Source organism: Chiloscyllium punctatum, chromosome 2 (assembly GCF_047496795.1).
Source record: "Chiloscyllium punctatum isolate Juve2018m chromosome 2, sChiPun1.3, whole genome shotgun sequence".
In the NCBI taxonomy this organism is placed as follows: Eukaryota; Metazoa; Chordata; class Chondrichthyes; order Orectolobiformes; family Hemiscylliidae; genus Chiloscyllium; species Chiloscyllium punctatum.
Window position 1 is genome coordinate 85,873,592 of NC_092740.1, and position 20,455 is coordinate 85,894,046.

The 20,455-nt window shown below is 38.8% G+C and overlaps 1 protein-coding gene across 4 annotated transcripts in view; it reads left to right on the top strand.

Moving 5' to 3' along the window:
• pcsk5b (proprotein convertase subtilisin/kexin type 5b) overlaps positions 1 to 20,455 on the top strand; it is a 375,643-nt gene that overhangs the window by 6,833 nt on the left and 348,355 nt on the right. For all 4 annotated transcript variants that reach the window (XM_072585118.1, XM_072585127.1, XM_072585146.1 and 1 more), the window contains exon 2: positions 7,260 to 7,364. In XM_072585118.1, coding sequence (XP_072441219.1) covers positions 7,260 to 7,364 — 105 coding nt within the window. The remainder of the gene's footprint in view (positions 1 to 7,259; positions 7,365 to 20,455) is intronic.

Sequence of the window (20,455 nt, forward strand, 5' to 3'; positions counted from 1 at the left end):
GCACCTAACCTACACATCCCTGAAAGACTATTGGCTATTTACCATGGTCAGCTCACCTAACCTGTATATCTTTGGATTATGGAAGTAAACTAGAACATCCAGAGGAAACCCATGCAGGCACAGGGAGAATGTGCAAACTCCACACATAGTCACCAGAGGCTGGAATTGAACCCAGATCCCTGGTTCTATGATGCAGTAGTGCTAACTAATGAACAACCATGCCACCATAGCAACTTCTGCTTCACATTTTGTTCCAGTATAACACCATCCTCTTCAGTCTGTATTCCCGCTAACTGTCAGTGCTTTTGTCGTCTTGCGGATCATACACTGTCCATATTCTAAATTTTTAAATTTTACTTGAGCCGCAATATCTTGTAGGGCCTCCTGTGATTCTGCAAGTAATGCTGTGTCGTCTGTTTACTGCACGTTTCTGTTCTTGCCTCCAATTATCATCCCTAAGAGTACATCAAATTCTCTGAATATCTGTGTACTGATTGATTTGATTCAGTTTAGAGGCAGTACAAAACCTTGTCATACTAGTGTCTTCACTTGAACCATACTTGATTGTTCCTGATACATACTGTTTGGACCCAGTATATGGTCTTCTGTTTTCACTGTCAATTTCACATTTCAGCAACATGCCTGTTAATGTTTAGTGATAAACCTGATTGAATTTTTTTTTTGTATAGTTTATGAAACACAACTTTCTAGTGTTTTTTTAAAAATTGTGAAATTGTTCTTGGGTGAAATATTCCTACTCTTGATCTTACTCTAGATCTCAATCCAGATTTTCATCCGTTTCTGCTTCAAATATGGTATTTGTTTCTGTAATTTAGGCACAATTCAAACATCACAGAAGTAGGCCATGTTTTTGTTGAAGTATGAATGTCACCACAATCAGTACATTATTACAACAAAAGCTATTTTAGGAGTGTAGTTTCTTCTGATTTTTGTTTGCACCATGTGTCATTCTTAGGTTTGTTATCTTCTTAGTTGAAGACGTTGGGCTTAATTGTAGTGTAACTGCTGTTTTCTGGCCCCTCTGTTACCATCTTTAATGTGAACTGTTGAATTGAATTTATTGTCATGTGTACCGATGCACAGTGAAAAGCTCTGACTTGTGAGCAGTACAGGCAGATCACATAGTTAAATAGAATAGATAAGTAAATAATAATTAAACAGTGGCAAAAACCAAAACGCAGGTACAGGTGAATGCTAAGAGTTTGAACCCATTCAGTATTCTAACAACTGTAGGGTAGAAACTGTTTTTAAAACCAGCTGATGCATGTGTTCAGGCTTCTATATCTTCTCCCTGATGGTAGAGGTTGTAGAAAAGCATTGCCCGGATGGGATGGATCTTTGAGAATGCTGGCGGCCTTTCCTTGACAGCAGACCTGGTAGATGGATTCTGTAGATGGGACGTTGGCCTTTGTGATTGTCTGGGCAGAGTTCACCACTCTCTGTAACCGTCTCCGATCTTGAATGGTACAGTTGCCATACCAGGTAGTGACACATTCAGACAGAATGCTCTCTGGTACACCTATAAAGGTTGGCAAGGGTATTTGCCGTCATGCCAAATTTTCTCAGCTGTCTGAGGACGAAGAGACGTTGGGCCTTTATAACCAGTGCGTCCACATGAAGAGTGCAAGAAAGCTTTGTTGATGACCACTTCCAGGAGCTTAACACTTTCCACTCATTCCACCTCTGTGCTGTTAGTGTGTAGTGTGTGGGGTAGCGGGTGGGGGGGGGCGCGTGCATGAGTAACATCCTGCTGAAAGTCAACAATGAGTTCCTTGGTTTTGCCAGCATTGAGAGCTAGGTTGTTCTCAGTGCACTATTCTTCCAGGTCTTTACCTCCTGTGGGTAGTTTTGTCGCCATCTGAGATTCGACCAACTATAGTGGTGTCATCAGCTTATAAATGGCACTTAGTCTGGTATTTGGTGATGCAGACATGGGTATATAGTCAGTACGGTAGGGGGCTGAGTACGCACCCCTAGGGGACTCCAGTGCTGAGTGTTAGTGAGGATGAAATATTGTCCCCAATCTTCATTGATTGTGTGGCCTGTGGGTCAGGAAACTGAGGATCTAATTTCAGAGAGTGGGGCTTAGTCAGAGATCACTAAGTTTTAGTAATCAGTCTCGAGGGGATAATAGTGTTGACAGTTCAGTCTTCAATGAGTAGGACTCTTACATAGCTGTTATTTGTGTCAAGATGTTCGAGGGAGGAGTGAAGGGCAAGTGATACGGCATCTGACCTGGATCTGTTGATCTGATAGGCAAATTGGAATGGTCAAGAGTAGTGGGGAGGCTGGAGTTGATTAATGCCATGATCAACCTTATATACACCAGCGAGCTATACATCAAACCTGGTAATCACTTAAATTCATCATATGTTGTAATGTTTCAACTAATGCAAAAGGTGGTTGGGGGAGAGGAGAAGTTGAGGCTTGACTAGTTGGTACCTAGATAATATTTAAATATTTTAGAGTAGGGCACAGAATATGTGCTTTCACCTGTTGCATTAGTAACCTGGCATCAAATTCTACCCCGCAGTAAATTTACTGGGTGGAATGCAATAAGTGTGTACTGTGTACTGATCACTGCATGTTAAAGTAGGGACAGACATTTCAGGTATCAAATGTCACCCTTTATTGGCAGAAAATGCATTGTGTTTGGCGAAAGCAAAAAGATATTAACAGTTGTGAAGAAAAAAAACTCAAATTGGATAATTTAGTTTATTCTATTCGATGTTCATCCAAAATGTAGAAATTCTTTACGCTTGCCTGTTAAATACTGTCAAACTCAAAATGTGACTTGACTTACCTACATCATGGGACTGAATGTTAAATGTAATTCATGATGGATATGAAACCTATTATTCTGCTCCCTTTTTTTTATGTTTCACTTTTGTATATGTTCTCTTTTAGACTATTAGGCTTTTGACAAGATAGTGAAGGTGCTTTAAGAAACCGTGCAGACGGTAGGCCACTATTTCATTGCAATCTGTGGAGGTGAATGAAGGTATTTTAATATCATACTTTTGCACAAACATCCAACTGCCATGTATTTCACCAATATGATGCTGATCAATGGATTACCAGAGAGAAAAACTATTACAAAAAGAAAGTAATACTCTGGTAACCATGTTGAGAAAAGATGTTCTCAATGCCCGGAATCCAGGGATCACCAGTTAAGGATATGGGTTAGACTATTTAGAATTGTGTTGAGGAAAGATTTGAGATTGTGGGTTGAATATACTAATTGTGATGGACCTTCTTTCTTTTTTTTTAATTTTACAAGATGTGTCATTTACCTGTTCTACTGTTTTTCTTTCCTCCTTAATCTAGAATTGTATTTTAGCCTGTAATCAAGACAGGTCAGATAACATTATGATTTGCTGCATAAAAGTACTTTGATCTTAATTGCTATGGAGCACACTTTACCATTGGATTATTCCTTTCCGTATTACAATATTAAAAGCAAGTCCAAAAGTATTATCTTGTCGTTATCAAAAACAAGCTACATTATGGGTGTGAAACTTGTTCAAATTTGCAGTCGAGGTTCTGTTTACACAAGTCTGTTCACGTAAGTTGACTTTGTTTTGCTGTTGGTTGCTAATGTACTTGAGTTTCTTTATTAAGAAATTATTTTCAAGGATAAAAGGCATAATGTACTCTGGTTCCATATCGACACCGTCAATAAGAGATTGGATTCAGGAAGCTGAGTGGACTTTCTTTTTAAATACGGAATACTCGTGACTCAGTAAACAGCAGAGTCATTTTCAAAACTGTAAATACTTAGCTTTGTATGACAAGTTTATTGATATTTTGACTTTGAGTCATAGAGACATACAACATGGAAAGAGACCTTTTGGTACAACCTGTCCCTGCCTACCAGATCTCCTAATCTAATCAAGTCCCATTTGCCAGCACTTGGCCCATGTCCCTCTGAACCCTTCCTATATTTGTTGCATCATCTTCACCATAATTCATTTGGAAGAAGAATGAGCAAGTTTAAACTTTTTTTTGTGGCTACTGGGACCGATCAACACACAGATTAACTGATGATGAGAGGTTTGATTCTTTCCTTATTTGTCTCTCATTTGTTTGACGATGTTTGTGATGGAGGTGATGTCAACAAGCTTGTTTTTATTGCTCATCTCTAGTGGCCTTGAAGCTCCAGAAGTAAGACTTAAATCTGGAAAGGTAAATCCCTCAATGACTCTGAGGTGATAATAAATTTTAATAAATTGACTGCTCTTTTATTTTCTACAATTCATCTAAATCTCAATAAAATTGCGATAAACATTGTTTGTCTATTTTCTTTAGTTAAGAAATTGGATTTGAACATCCTTTGTGAATAGTTTCTCTCTGTTTGTGTTCTAGTAATCTTTTTGTTATGGACCAGACCAAACTCCCTCCAAATATGTTAGGAAGTGGCCTAGACCCTCTTTTTTTATATATTTTAAAGGCAAGTGTTTGGCATTGTTTTCCAGATGCAATTCATTTGGTCAAACTACTAGACTTTAAGCAAAATTCAATTTATTCAGACACTAAAATTAAAGCACAGACAAAATTAAGAGGAGAATTGGCTTAACTGTAACTATCGAAATGCTTAACAAAATAATTAACAATCAAAGTTTGGTAGAAGATTTGTAGCTCGGGTGCTCGTTGTTGTGGTTCTGTTCGCCGAGCTGGGAATTTGTCTTGCAAACGTTTCGTCCCCTGTCTAGGTGACATCCTCAGTGCTTGGGAGCCTCCTGTGAAGCGCTTCTGTGCTGTTTTCTCCGGTATTTATAGTGGCCTGACTCTGCCGCTTCCGGTTGTCAGTTCGAGCTGTCCGCTGTAGTGGCCGGTATATTGGGTCCAGGTCGATGTGTTTGTTGATGGTCTGTGGATGAGTGCCATGCCTCTAGGAATTCCCTGGCTGTTCTCTGTTTGGCTTGCCCTTTAATGGTAGTGTTGTACAGTCGAATTCATGTTGCTTGTCGTCTGTGTGTGTGGCTACTAAGGATAGCTGGTCGTGTCGTTTCGTGGCTAGTTGGTGTTCGTGTATACGGATCGTTAACTGTCTTCCTGTTTGTCCGATGTAGTGTACAAAATCCCATGCAAGGACTGCAGAAAACACTACATTAGTTTTGCTCATGTTGGGTATCGGGTCCTTTGTTCTGGTGAGTTGTCTGAGCGTGGCTGTTGGTTTGTGTGCTGTTATGAGTCCTAGTGGTCGCAGTAGTCTGGCTGTCAGTTCAGAAATGCTCCTGATGTATGGTATCGAACTGACAACCCGAAGTGGCAGAGACAGGCCACTATAAATACCGGAGAAAACAGCACAGAAGCGCTTCACAGTAGGCTCCCAAGCACTGAAGATGTCACCTAGACAGGGGACGAAACGTTTGGAAGACAAATTCCCAGCTCGGCGAACAGAACCACAACAATAATTAACAATCGCTAACTGTTCCAGTATAGTAACACCCTATAAACACACCCTTGGCAAAGGCAATTTCAGTAATATAGATTGACCCCACCTATTTAGGTTGCTTCTATTGTTCCAACTCCTCACAGGCTGTTTGCTTTATAGGCTTTGAACAGGCTGCTCACCACCTCATCTCAACCTTTCTTTTAAACAAAAGATTCCAGACAAAATGCACCTCTTAAAGCCAAAGTGTCGCCACGCCTTTGTGAAATGGACTATGTTTCAGCAGTAAATATATAATCAACAGGAGTTTTTTTTTTGTCCTTCCCAGAAGTCAAATGTTTTTGTAATAGTTAAACTACAGGCTCTGTTTATTCTTGTTGTTATCTTTATTATAGGCCTCTTTTTTGTAAACTAGACCTTGTGACGTAACGGGACCCGCAGTACTTGCTGTTTTTGTTCAATAGTTCAATCTCTGAAATAATTTTTGAAGCAGTTCTGTTCAAATATGAAGAGAAATCCTAGTAGTCCAGACCAGGAGCCAAAAATTAGATGTTCGGATGACTAGCTGTTGTTGTGACCGAGAACCCGAATTGTTGATTCTTTTCTAGACAGGGAAATGTTGGCTGAGGTTGCTGGTGGCACCCAGCAACTCCAGGTTGTGTGAACATTGAGAGTTGGGTGCAATCAGTTCTCAATGTGTTGGAATCATTGAGAGTTCACATCTAGGAATTTGGCAGTGTTTCGATTGGTAATTTGACTTTGACAATATCAAGGTATGCAGATAGGAGCATTTGGCCACCTACTTCACATGCTTACATTAGGAAAATGCCTACAGCAATTCAGAATAAAAGTAAAATACATTGAAATGGAGCTCCTTATTTTGGTTTGATGAAACTCATTTCAGGCAGTTGTTTCAGAAAAGTGTATTTAACAGATTATGTAGCCTACTTTATTTTTTACATTACAAGACACGTTGCAAAATAGATTCAGATTCACTGTCAATACTGATCTGCTATCATGTATCAAATAAATTACATCAGTCTCACTTAGTGAGACATCCGTGCACTTTCTGGAATGGAAAAGGACTGTTTGAGAATGCTGTATTGCATTTGAGTCATGTTGTTATTACTCTTTTATGACTAGTTATTGATCTGTAAGAGTGACCTTTGATCATGGGACGTAGGCCCAGCACCATAGAGATCAGTCATTCCAAAGAATATGTAGTGCAGAACTGAAATTTGTACATCATCTATCAGATTAAAATCCCTAAAGGTGACCAGTCTACAAGCTGAAGCATGTACGTGTTTGTAGCTGAGTAATTTGCTGTCTATAAAAGGCTTTTAAAGCATAAAATGGCCTCCAGACCTTGTGGCCTGTGGAATATGTCAGCATGAACAAATGGTTCTTGTAGATCAACCTGACAAGAGATCTTCTCACTAGTTATTAGTTTGACTCCTAGTAATTGAAAATCACTTTATAAAATGAGTATGGTGCACTATGTTTGTTCTTCTCTTGTAATTATTTTAAATTTGCCTTGTATAGAGACAGCAAAGAGTTCCTGTTGCAAAGGTTTCTTGTCAATGGTGCTCTAATGTGTGCAAACAACTTCAGTCTACAGTAGGGCTTGAAAATTGCCTAGTCTCCACAATGAAATGAGTCTATGAAAAAATAATGGCATGTTTTGTATCATGTAGCATTTCTCTGTGAAAGCTGATCTTGAGGGTCAGAGTAACACTTGAGATCATCTAGATTAAATTAAACTGAATAATTTATTGAAGGTAGGCAAAAGATAAAGGTTGAAAATTTCAATGAAAACAATAGCTTTTCTTTCTTTCCTTTCTAGATTGGGTCCTTGAAAGACTACTACCACTTTTACCACAGTAGGACAATGAAACGATCAACAATTTCTATTCGAGGAACTCATAGCTTCATCTCAATGGAACCAAAGGTGTGTAGATTCTGGTAGTTTTTTTCACTTCTAACAGAGTAGCAGAGATGGGTTGTTTTATTATTAATTAGTAATGTCACATGAGGAAATGTTCTGTGATTAAGTGCTGAATTAGGAAGAATTGACGCATGCTACACAGTAACCATGAAAAGAACAATAGAGATGAGTGAGTTAGACTTGGAGTACATGCAGTAGATAATATGGAATAGTGAGATCACCGAAGGGAGTGACACATTTCTTGGCTATAATTAATCAAGGTGACATTTGAATGTTGCAATAATGACTCTTAGACCTGTTAAGGATTTTATTGGTTATAAATATTACAACAATGTGGTTGGGGGGGCAGAATTTAAGAGCAGATGGTATTATATCTAATTAAACTTAAAATACATACACTGCTAATCTTGAAGTGAACACTGGAAAGTTTACCTAAAACAGTGATGTTTGTTGTAGTTGTTATACAGTATCACAGTGGAATTTACAATCGGTGAACTACTATATGGAAGGCATCTTTCACATTGATGCTGATCTGATTTCTATCATGTACAATCATAGAAATTTGTATCTACGGGCATAAGGAAATTATTGGTTTCAGTGAAAAACAACATGGCATTGAAGAAATTTAATGGGGAGAATGATCCTTTAAAAAGAACTATTCTTGAAATCTGGACCACTTATAAGGATTTGCATGTTTGTGTGACTTTCTCTCATAAATTAGTGCTCCATTGGGCAGTGAAATTAGCATTTAATGTCACAAAGTAACTACAATATAGTTGATGGTTTGGATGTTTAAATAAGACTTCAAATTAGAATTAATGTCTTTCAATAGGTCTAGAACCAGCTGAAATAAAATTGAAATATCAAACTAATTTCCACTGTAATTTAACTGAGCTACAAAAGTTGAACTTGAGCCACATGTTTTTGTTGTTGCTGTAGGATCTCACTGGGTTTCAGTCCTCTGGAACCATAATAGGACCTTGACTTTTGCTAATCAGTAAACTATTTGTACAGTTCGTAAGGTTGAGGTGTACGGCATTTGTTGTCCTAAAATTTCATATCCACTATAGATAAGAGAGTTTAGCTAAAATTGATGTTGAAAATAACTTAAGGTATATTTTAAGTTGTAATTCTGCAAAATTGTTGCCATTTTATAGCATGTAAAAATGATTTGATTTGAGTGAAGGTACAGAACAACCTAAAATAAAGTGACCTTGGCCAATTTTCTGCACATACAATCAAAGGACTGTAATGCTGTGGTACTCATTAACTACATCCGATTTTCCTTCCACTTGCCAAGTTTGGGTGTCTCAAACCAAGATTTGGTATTACTAATTATTTTGCCACTTTCTTTTTATTATTTTTAACTTTGTCCTCCCATTATGTATTTGTCACCTAGCTTCTTTAATATTAAATGTATACTTCCCATATGTGACCTTAGTCCAGTTTGCAATCTGGTTCCAGTTGGAATTTTGTAACTTTTCACTTTCTGCATTTGAGTGGACCTCAGCTAAGGCACTTTGGGAATTCTGATAGTTACAACTAAAGTATAATTTAAAAACTAATTTAAATACAAGCTGATTTCATAAAGATCATTTGAATTGCACAGAAGTGGACAGTGACCGCCATCATCATCTGTTTTCCTTTTTTATTGTTAAACCTTTCTCTGGAAGATTCCAGTTGATTAACTTTTTTATGTATCCATATGCTAAGCAGTACTGTCATTTGAAATGTTATTTTATTCTGCATTGAGAAAAGGCCATTTCAGAATTTTCTTCTTGGTCTGAATTGCACGTCAGACTTCGCTTAAAAAGCACAAACTCATGAGCAAAACCAGCAACATTCCTTATCATTAGAGGTGTCATCTCAAATTACTACTTTTGGCTCATGACAACTCAATTACATTGTTGTCACATTTGTATCTTGTTTCTAATTCCCTCTTGGAGGCTCCTCAGTCCTTGCATGTTTATTTTCTCTCAGCATTAAATGTCCTTGCCTGAAGTGTGACAAATATTACCTCTGTTACTAAGTTCCCCCTCGATCTTGCTGTAATGTTTGATTAAAACTAACAACACCTAACAACTTCTAATATCTCAATACAATCACATTTCTATGACCTGCCTTGCACTATACTGTTTGCATCCACTTGTTATCTTTTATTCACACTGTTCACTCAACATCTTCAGCTGTTTTGCCTACAGAAGCAGAACCCAGACTGATTTTCCTACGTGAGATATTAAATGGGTCTGGACTTCCTCCCGATCAACAGTGAGAAGACAAAATCATTGTGTTCATCACCTAACTTTAGCTACTTTAATTTCATCTTTCCTTCCTGGCTGTTTTGTTGGCTTCACTGAATTCTGTTTGTACCTAAGCTCAGTCTCTGATTTAGTTTCTTTTGTGCTATAAAGATGACTCTTTTCCCCAGTTCTGGTATTGTCTTTCACTTCCCATATCCCTCCATTGCTTAAACATTAATGTGTTCGTATTTGTTGCTCCAAAACTGATTTGCTCCAATACTTGCCTTTCTTAATCATCTATTAAAGTCAAGAATTTCAGCAAGTTGCTTTCCACACTTGGCAAATAAGACTTTTGTTACTCAAATGACCAGCTTAAAATCCAAGGGATCTTTAAATCCCTCTACACCCTAATCCTACCCTACTTCTGCAACCTAGTTCCATTTTGAGTTCTTGCTCTCTAATGAATAATGTTTTCCTGTTTCTTAATTTTGTTCTCTTTCCTTCCCCTTCACTGCATCACTGGTGGTGGTTCCTTTAGAAGTGTGAAGTTTTCAATCACTTTCTCTGTATCCCTTCTTAAAAAAAACACAGCTAAAAATAATCTCTTACGGTTTACTTCCTAATCTCCCCTTTCCAGGCCTCTACTAATGATTAGGAGGCATGAGTTCAAATCGCTATGTTGATAACTTTATTTCAAATTCTGCAGCTAATTAGAACTGAAACAACTGGATTATCCTAAAATGACAGTTGATTCACCAATGTGTTTTCGGGAAGGATATCTGTCATTATTCAATCCGGCTAATTAGCCAAACTGATTCAGACACTGAGCAAAGTGGGTCATTCTTAACTGTGTCCTCCTGAAATGGGTGCTAAGTTTTTGTTTTACAAAGTTATTATGGCAAAATGATAAAACCATTCAAATTAAAGATTGTGTCAAATAAAGTTTCACATGTTCAGTGAACTGCAAATTTCTTCCAAACATCTGGAGACTTGAAAAATTTGGAACAACTAAGTCCATAGATTAATTGAACAATGTCATATAGTCATTCTCATAGAACCATACATTACAATTAATGTTTTTGACTTCTCCATCACCATCCCTGGGTATGTCATGTCCCACTGACATGATAGGGCCACTAAAGATGGCCGTATTGTGGTATAGAGTCAGCAGTGAGAGAGCCTGGTATTTGACATTGAAGTCAGGCTTTGTGAAATTTCATGGCACCTATCAGTCATGGGCAAAAAAACCCTCCGCAGATAACCATCTAACAGCGTCTTTCAACTAACAAGTTGGTATTCCTCCATGTTGAACATCACTTGGAAGAAGCATGGAGGTTAGTGACAGTACTGAGTGTATTCTGGCAGCAGGGTTTCAATAGCCATTGCTACAAGTGGTTCAGTAATGCTGGGTGAGCCCTGATGGATAAAGCTGCTGGACTAGACTGGACTTGATGTGGGTGATGAGAAAATCAGCCAGAAGGAAGAACCTATGACCTCATTCTTGCCAATCCACTTGTCCCAGATACACATGTCCACGCAGTAATGGTTAAAATCCATGTGGAGATGACGATCCTTTATTTTGTACTAAATTGTACTATGTTGCACATGATTCTGAAAGATTAGTCGATTCAGAACAAATATAGTTGCCAAAACTAGGATCCAAGAGGCACTGTGGACAATTAGCAGCAGAATTGTATTCCAGCACAGACTGTAACCTCATTCCAGACTAGCCCTCACCCTCTCATTTATCAGCAAAAGAATAAATTAATCCTTGTTCAATAGAATTGGAGCAGAACACTGTGGGATCTGTAGTAGGCCTACCTAAATGTGGTGAAATTGCAATTCAAGAATGAATATGGAAGATAGAACAATATAGCACAGAACAGCCGATTGGCCTACCATGTTTGCAACAAATGTGATGCTATTCCAAACTAACCCCAACTCCCAGCACATGGTTTGTATCCTTCTACTCCCTGCCTGTTCATGTGTCTATCTAAATATCTGTTAAACGTTGTTATTGTATCTGGCTGTGCGTTCCAAGTATCCACGACCCTCTGTGGTTGCCTTTCCTCTTCCAACACTTTTTTGGGGGATTAAAAAAACCAAGTTTGTCTAACCTCTCCTTGTAGCTAATAAAGTCCAATCCAGGCAAAATCCTGGTTAAGCATTTTTTTGCACCTACTCCAAAGCTTCTATATCCTTCCCGTTGTGTAGGGATGTCAACAGCACACAACATTCCAAATGTGGCCTAACTAAAGCTTTACACAGCTGCAGCATAACTTGCCAACTTCTATACTCAGTGCCGCAAATGATGAAGGCAATTATGCCATACACCTCCTTTACCACTTTAAGTTGCCACTTTCATGGAGCTATGGACTTACACCCCAAAATCCCTCTATATATCAATGCTCTTAGGGTCCTATCATTTATTACATGCCTTCTTGCATTTGACTTCCCAAAACATTTCACTTTACACTTGGCTGGATTAAACTCCATCTGCCATTTCTCTGGCCACCTTTCCAACTGATCTATATCCTGCTGTATCCTTTGACTGCCTTCCTTACTCCACCAATTTTCATATAATTTGTAAATAGACCACATACATACATGATTTGAATGGAAACATATATCACAAACAACAGAAGTCCTAGCATTGATCCTTGTAGAGCACCACTGGTCACAGACCTACAGTCAGAAAAACACCTCTGCATAACTACCTTTTATCTTCTGTGGCCGACAGTTTTGTATCCAATTTAACAACTCCCCAACGATTCAATGTAAATTTAATCTTCTGACCCACCCATGTCACATGCTTTAGTAAATTTCATGTAGACCCTATCCACTACCCCATCCTCCTCAATTATCTTCATCTTTTCCTCAAAAAGCTGAATCAAATTTGAGAAATGATCTCCCCCAAACAAAGCCATGCTGACTCTCCTGAATAAGTCCATTCCTTTTTAAATGTGAGTAAATCCTGTACCTAAGAATCTTCTCCAATAATTTCCCACCACTGACATAAGGCTCTCTGGCCTATATTGTCCTGGATTATCCCTGTTGCCCTCCTTTTTATTAAGGTTCAAGATTGGCTATTCTTTAGTCTTCTGGGACCTTGCCTTTGGCTAAAGAGGATACAAGATTTTGCCAAGGTTTCAGCAATCTCCTGTCTTGCCTCCCTCCATATCCTGTGATAGATCCCATCTGGCTATGGGGACTTGTCTACCTTAATCTTTTTGAAGGCACCAACACTGCATCCTTCTAAATATTGTAATGTTCTCGAATATCAACATTCCCCTCCCTAATCTTACCATTATCCATTCCTTTCCTTGGTCAATACCAGTGTAAAGTACTTATTAAGAGTCCCTCCTTTGTCCTTTAGTGGACCTACCCTTTCTGTAGATACCCCTTGCTCTTAACATTTGTATGAAATGTCTTTTGGATTCTTTTTAATCCAAACTGCCAAGTTCATTTCAGCCTCCTCAGTGAAGCTCCGTGCTCCCTTCCGAGGTCTGGTGTTTGACCTTCCCAGCAGCATTTTGACCTCACACCCTCCTCCACCATGGTGGTTCCCAAAATGGCCAATAACTCCCAGAATACTCCTCAGACACTTCTCAGCACTACTGCCTAGATGCACTGCCTCCTATTGAGCACTGGGTCCTTTGTGTTCCTCTTCTCGATTTTGGTGATTGAGCTGACTTCTCCTAGATCCTCCTTAGTCACTTCTCACTACTGCCCTCTGTCAAATGCTTGCACCCCAACCATGGAGAAGCTTGAATAATAACTGCACAAATAAATAAATTTTATTAAATAACACAGTAAAGTATTATTGAGAAGAAAAGCAGTATAAGGTGAGTGTACCAAGTGTGCGATTAGTGGCTGTTACATTTATTTTGTTTTTCCTTTTGACCATTCCTGGTGGCATTCAGAGGTTTCTGTTTTTTTTTACACCAGAACTATGGGGGATTTCTTTTTGTTTCTTCTGAATAATTGATGTCACTCTGGAGCTCTGCTTTCACACAAATCGCTTTCAAGTTTACTTTTCTTGTTTGTGCAAGCGGTGATTATAAAGAAGAAAACACACTGAGCATTGCTGGATGGTGCGGAGAATATCTGGGCATGGATTCTTTTCTTCACAAATATTTTTCCTTGGCTTTACCAAGACGTTTTGTGAACCCTGTTTTTTTACTGGTCTCCATAATGCCTCATCTCCTTGGAGGATATAGTTCTTTTAACAGTGCCAAATGCCTCATGCAGCATGTCCATGCAAATCTCTTTAAGATCTTGTTAGGGCAATCACAACATTCTTCAAAGGAAGCACAATTTGGAGGGTTGTTTTGGACATTAATTTGTCTGAAAGATTTCACAACACATACAAGTCGCTCAAGTACTACTTGACTCTTTTTCTTTTCAAAATTAAAAGTCCTTCCTATTTTGCTTCAGTTTTCTATTCACTGTAAATTCAAATATCTCATCCCAAATCCCACTTTCCTTTTCCTAATCATCAGCTCATACACCAAAAAGACAATGAACGTTGCTCTAAAACATCAATACAATCTGTGAATAGCTTGAGTATTGCTGATAAAGAAGTAAACTTCAGACACTTTGGTGACCTTGTGTCCCCCCAAAGCAGTTCTGTGGCTTTTTGAATTGCTGTTCCTCACCGAAACTCTTAAAAATTGCATGCCCCAGGTTTACAGCATTTCAGTAATCTGCCAGTTGTGGAGAAAGCATAGAATTCCTTCAGTTGCTGTGTTCTGCTCACTTATGCAAATATGAGCCCATACCTTGAATTATGTGTCTAACATCAAAATAATTGTTTCTGACAATATACGTCACTGCATTTTGGGGGAAAAATGAACCCAAGGGTTAGTTGCTTTGAGATTGCCCCTTTTGAGCAAGTTTCAGTTTTTGGTAAACACTGTTGTGCTTTATGTAATTAACATCTGTTCTCCGCTGAAAAATTGGCAAGTCCAGGCTGATACTGAAGGCCCTGAATTTGGAAAATATTTCCATTTGTAATTGTGTCCACGGTTTTTTAGCTATCATTTTTGAATTCCTACAGTAAATACCCATTCTGAAAATTGAAATATATCTTTTGAAATTATTTCTTTCCAATCCTGTTTGAAGCAACAGTTGTCAAAGGAGAATCACTGGCTTTAATCAAATCTGCGTGTTTCTATATACAGTGCTGGAATATTCTCTGTCCATGTTTCTGTTCATGAGTTCCAACATCGGATCTCTCTCCTCGGCATAGTTATTGCAAATTTCTTTATCTATATTTATGCTACAGTCGATTATGCCTGTGAGATGCACGTGCCTTGCACTCTTTTTTTTTAAACAAAATAACTCAATGGTACATGTGAATGAATGTTGTGCTTTTCATAAAAATGTGCTGATTTCCATTTTTCTGCCGTCAGGGGCAGACATTGTGCCAATATGTTATTGAAGTATCTGTTCCGTTTTTGAAATGGTGAATGGTCATGTGGGTGTGATGATGAGGATAACACCAGATTTTCTTTCTTGGATTTGCTGACTGGGAATTAATCTAAAATGTCTTGTACTGTTGGTCACCAATTAAGTTGGTAGGACAAGTCATGTGTTGAATGGTGTCAGAAAAGATACGAGGCAGATCTAACATGACCTCTTGTCATTAGTACCCTTCGACCTTCAAATTCCATGATTGTTTTTACCTCATTGGTTAAATGTCAATGACTGCAGATGCTGAAAACCAAATACTGGATTAGTGGTGCTGGAAGAGCACAGCAGTTCAGGCAGCATCCAACGAGCAGCGAAATCGACGTTTCGGGCAAAAGCCCTTCATCAGGAATAAAGGCAGTGAGCCTGAAGCATGGAGAGATAAGCTAGAGGAGGGTGGGGGTGGGGAGAGAGGAAGCAAATGTGGCTGTGGTACAGAGTTTGTTTCACAACATGGTTGAAGAGCTTCAGAGCAGAGGAAATGACCTGGGAGTTGCAGTGGGAGAGGGACTCCCTGAGATTCTTGTAGAGAGAGGAGGAAAACTACTTCAAGGCAGGCGTTTCTTCATCTGTTTTAAATAGGTGCTCCCTTATTTTTAAACTATCATCCTTCATTCTATTTTCTCCCATAACAGAAAACATCCTTTCAACATTTACCCAGTCAAGAACCCTCAGGATTTCATATTTCAAATGAGTCTCCTCTGATTTTTCTAAACTCCATAGTATACAGGCCTGTCCAGCTTTTTCACATAAGGCAATGCGTTCATTCCATATAACTGAAGCATAATGACCCTATTCTTGCCTTTAAATCCCTTCACAACAAACCATAACATTTCATTAGATTTCCTGATTATTAGCTGTATCTGCTAACTAACCTTCTGCAACTCATGCACTAAAATACCCAGGTGTGGTGAACTTGAACCGAAAAAGAGGAAGATCAAACAACTAGGAAGGAATTGTTTCCTCTGGTGGGAAATGCAGCCAGAACAAAGGGACAGAAACTTAAAATCATTAGCAAAGATTTCTTTACCCAAGGTAAAACTGAATTGTAAAATTTTATCTCCAGAAGTCTGTGTGTGCTGGGCAAATTAAAATTTAAGACTATCGCCAATAGCAGAAAAGGATCAAAATCACCAATTGGTTTAAACTCTAGCTCCTGTGTTGGTCTCTGTGCATCATCATTCATAATGCTCCTTCTGTTGCAGTGTTTGGTACCCCTCTGACCCGTTCCAGCATTTTGAAGTCTATACTGTTTGGAACCTTGTGGCTCAATCCAAGGGGAAGATCTGCTCACTTAGGTATATTCAAATCACTCATGTGAAAATGATTCAAAATGTTTGATTAAGTCAACGAATGATCGCAGATTGTTGGAGCATGTGTATTTTCCAGCGATCACTCTACAAGCCATTTTTTTGAATATACCTAAGTGAGCAGATCTTCCCTTGGATTGAGCCACAAGGTTCCAAACAGTATAGACTTCAAAATGCTGGAACGGGTCAGAGGGGTACCAAACACTGCAACAGAAGGAGCATTATGAATGATGATGCACAGAGACCAACACAGGAGCTAGAGTTTAAACCAATTGGTGATTTTGATCCTTTTCTGCTATTGGCGATAGTCTTAAATTTCAATTTGCCCAGCACACACAGACTTCTGGAGATAAAATTTTACAATTCAGTTTTACCTTGGGTAAAGAAATCTTTGCTAATGATTTTAAGTTTCTGTCCCTTTGTTCTGGCTGCATTTCCCACCAGAGGAAACAATTCCTCCCTAGTTGTTTGATCTTCCTCTTTTTCGGTTCAAGTTCACCACACCTGGGTATTTTAGTGCATGAGTTGCAGAAGGTTAGTTAGCAGATACAGCTAATCAGGAAATCTAATGAAATGTTATGGTTTGTTGTGAAGGGATTTAAAGGCAAGAATAGGGTCATTACGCTTCAGTTATATGGAGCTTTGATGAGACTGCATCCAGTGGACTCTGTATTGTACTGGTCACTACTTATGGAAAGGTATTAATGCATTGAGAGCGGTTCAGAGAAGGTTTACCAGACCAATATCTGGAATGAACGTATTGCCTTATGTGAAAAAGCTGGACAGGCCTGTATACTATGGAGTTTAGAAAAATCAGAGGAGACTCAATTGAAATATGAAATCCTGAGGGTTCTTGACTGGGTAAATGTTGAAAGGATGTTTTCTGTTATGGGAGAAAATAGAATGAAGGATGATAGTTTAAAAATAAGGGAGCACCTATTTAAAACAGATGAAGAAACGTTTTTTATGTGAGGGTTGAGAATCTTTGAAATGCCCTTTGACAAAAAGGCAGTGTTTGCAGAATATTTAAAAGTTTTAAAAGCATGTAGTTAGATATTGCTCACCAAGGGCATAAAAGATTACCAAGGATCTGCAGGAATGTAGAGTTAAGATTAGAATCAGCCATGTTCTCACTGAATGGCAGTGCAGGCTCGAAGGTTGGAATGGCCTATTCTTGTTCCTTATTTGTATAGTCATACACTCGTACATGGATGTTTTTTTCTCAAGTTGTTAGAGATAGCAATTACTGCTATTGGTAAGGAGTGAGATTTGACTGGAGATGAGCCATTCTCCATTGACTAGTAACTACAATGCTCTGGGGTCTTGGGTTCATAGCATACCAGAGCACTGGGCAAATTTAAATTTGATTAATAAATCTGGAATACAAAACTAGTCTCAGTAATGGAGACTGTGAAATTGCTGTTGACTGACTGGTCAACCAGATGGGTTTTTTCAACAATATCATTTCAAGATATGTTGTCTTTACTTGGTCTGGTCTCGAGTAACAGAATAAGTTTGTCACTTAATTGTCCCCTGACATGACCTAGCAACCCACACCATTAGAGGGCAATTGTGATGGGTATCAAATGGCTGATATTGCCATCAATGCCCACATCCTATTGAAAAAAATAAAGAAAAATACATTATTGAAAAACAGAAGCCTTGTCTGATTTTGTGGTTTTAGGGATCTGGTTTCTGCCTAGTGTTAATACCAGAAAACTAAGAGCAGATTATTGCCATCCCTTTATGAATATACATCCAGCTCAGAGGGATGTACTTCTCCCTCCAGTCTGTAGAAGCTGTTTGAGATTGTAGAAGTTAGGATGTAGTGACCACTGCAGCCAATATTTCCAAGGCCAACACTCTCTTTGTACTCTGAGATGAAAGTTATCAGGTTCTGTGAATTTGTCAGCTTTTAGTAGGTTTTTTGAACTAATGGGGTTATCTAAAATTCTTTCCTTCAAACACTGAGAATCTGCTTGATCAATTCTCTTGACTTGTTTTGAATCTGTTGATTAAAGATTATAAAGGGCCCTTTTGCACTTCTGGATGTATGTTCTTCTTATCTCTAGAATAATCATTTATTGTTTGTTTGTAAGTGCTCAACAGACCAGCAACTGAATTACTTATTAAGACCATAGGACCATAAGACCAAAAGTTATAATAACAAAATAGGAATGTTTGACCCAATGGATATGCTCTGACATTCGATCATGGCTGATGTATTTCTCAACCCTGATTTCCTCTCTCTCTCTCTCTCTCTCTCTCTCTCTCTCTCTCTCTCTCTCTCTCTCTCTCTCTCTCTCTCTCTCTCTCTCTCTCTCTCTCTCTCTCTCTCTCTCTCTCTCTCTCTCTCTCTCTCTCTCTCTCTCTCTCTCTCAACTTCAGATCCCTGTTATCAACAGCCTATCTACCCTTGTATTAGATTAGATTACTTACAATGTGGAAACAGGCCCTTCGGCCCAACAAGTCCACACCGACCCGTTGAAGCGCAACCCACCCAGGCCCATTCCCCTACATTTACCCCTTCACCTAACACTACGGGCAATTTAGCATGGCCAATTCACCTAACCTGCACATTTTTGGATTGTGGGAGGAAACCGGAGTACCTGGAGGAAACCCACGCAGACACTGGGAGAATGTGCAAACTCCACACAGTCAGTCGCCTGAGATGGGAATTGAACCCGGGTCTCTGGCGCTGTGAGGCAGCAGTATTAACCACTGTGCCACCGTGCCGCCCATATCTTAAATACAGTCTTAAATACAGTCAATGACTCTACCTCCACAGCCTTCTGCCGTACTCTGAGGCTGTTCCCTGGGGTCCTAGACACTCCTGTTAGTGGAAGCATCTTCTCCATGTCCCATCTATCTAGACCTCTCCATATTCTTCTGAAAGTTTCAATTAGACCCTCCCCTGCCCCTCCTCAATTTTTCTAAACTCCAGTGAGTACTGGTAAGAGTCCTCAACCACTCCTCATGTGACCAGCTCTTCATTCCTGTGATAATTCTTGTGAACCTCGTCTGGACTCCCTCCAGACCTTCATTGCTTGGGGTTAGCATTTCTTAATAAATTTTGTTTTCATAAAATAGTGTGTGTTTTATGACCACAGATTCCTCGAAGCATTTCACAATTAAGGAAGGATGACTTCAGTGTAGTCACTGTTAGACTTAGGAAACATGAAACCAATTTATACAGAACACATCTCCAAAGGTGGTAATGCAATTAATATGATTTTGGGCATGAATCTTGCTCCGGCTACTGGGGACATTTCTCCTTTTTGTTTCCTTAGAATAGTGCTATGAGATCTTTTCATATCCACCTGAGCAGGCAGTGTGAACCTCTGTACAAATCTCATGTGAAAGAATACCCCTTTGACAGTGTTAGCACCTCCTCAGTACTGTACAGAATTGTCATTTAAATGATACATCCATATTGGTTGACTTGTTTTAAATTAAATTATGTGGGTGCTGAAATCTAGCTGAACGAAGTCAAAAAATACACTTGAAGAGAAGTTTGGATGTGGTGATTAAATAAAATCATGGGGTGTGAAATGTTTACTGCTAGAACTGGGCTGTTGGCTCTAGTTATAGTATAACATGTATATTAACTGCTAAATAGCTGGCTGCAGCTCTACTGACTGTCTTTAAAACGGCTCAAGCCAGAAAATTCATTAATCAGTACTTTCTGCTGCTTTTATGTGGTCGAGGATATAGTGGTTGCTGTGGACTTCATTTCTCTGGAATTGAACACATTTTCTTCAGTTAGTGAATTGAACCTGGGCAAATATTTGAAAGGCTTTCAGTATTCTAAGGAGTACTTGTTTAGATATACTGGCTACTTTGTTCATGGAAAAAAAGCTGTTTTGTAACAGAAGCTTATTGCCTCTGTAAGAAGTGGATTTTCTCTATCTGCACATGTTCTCTTGTTTGCTTCCTCTTCTTCCCACCTCCCACCCTGAACGTTTTAAGATTGAGGTTTTGCTGTTTATAAATTAATGTTTCTATTGTTTTGAAATATTTCAGACTTCATTCTTAATGCAGAAATACTTCCATACTACCATCGTTTTTTAAA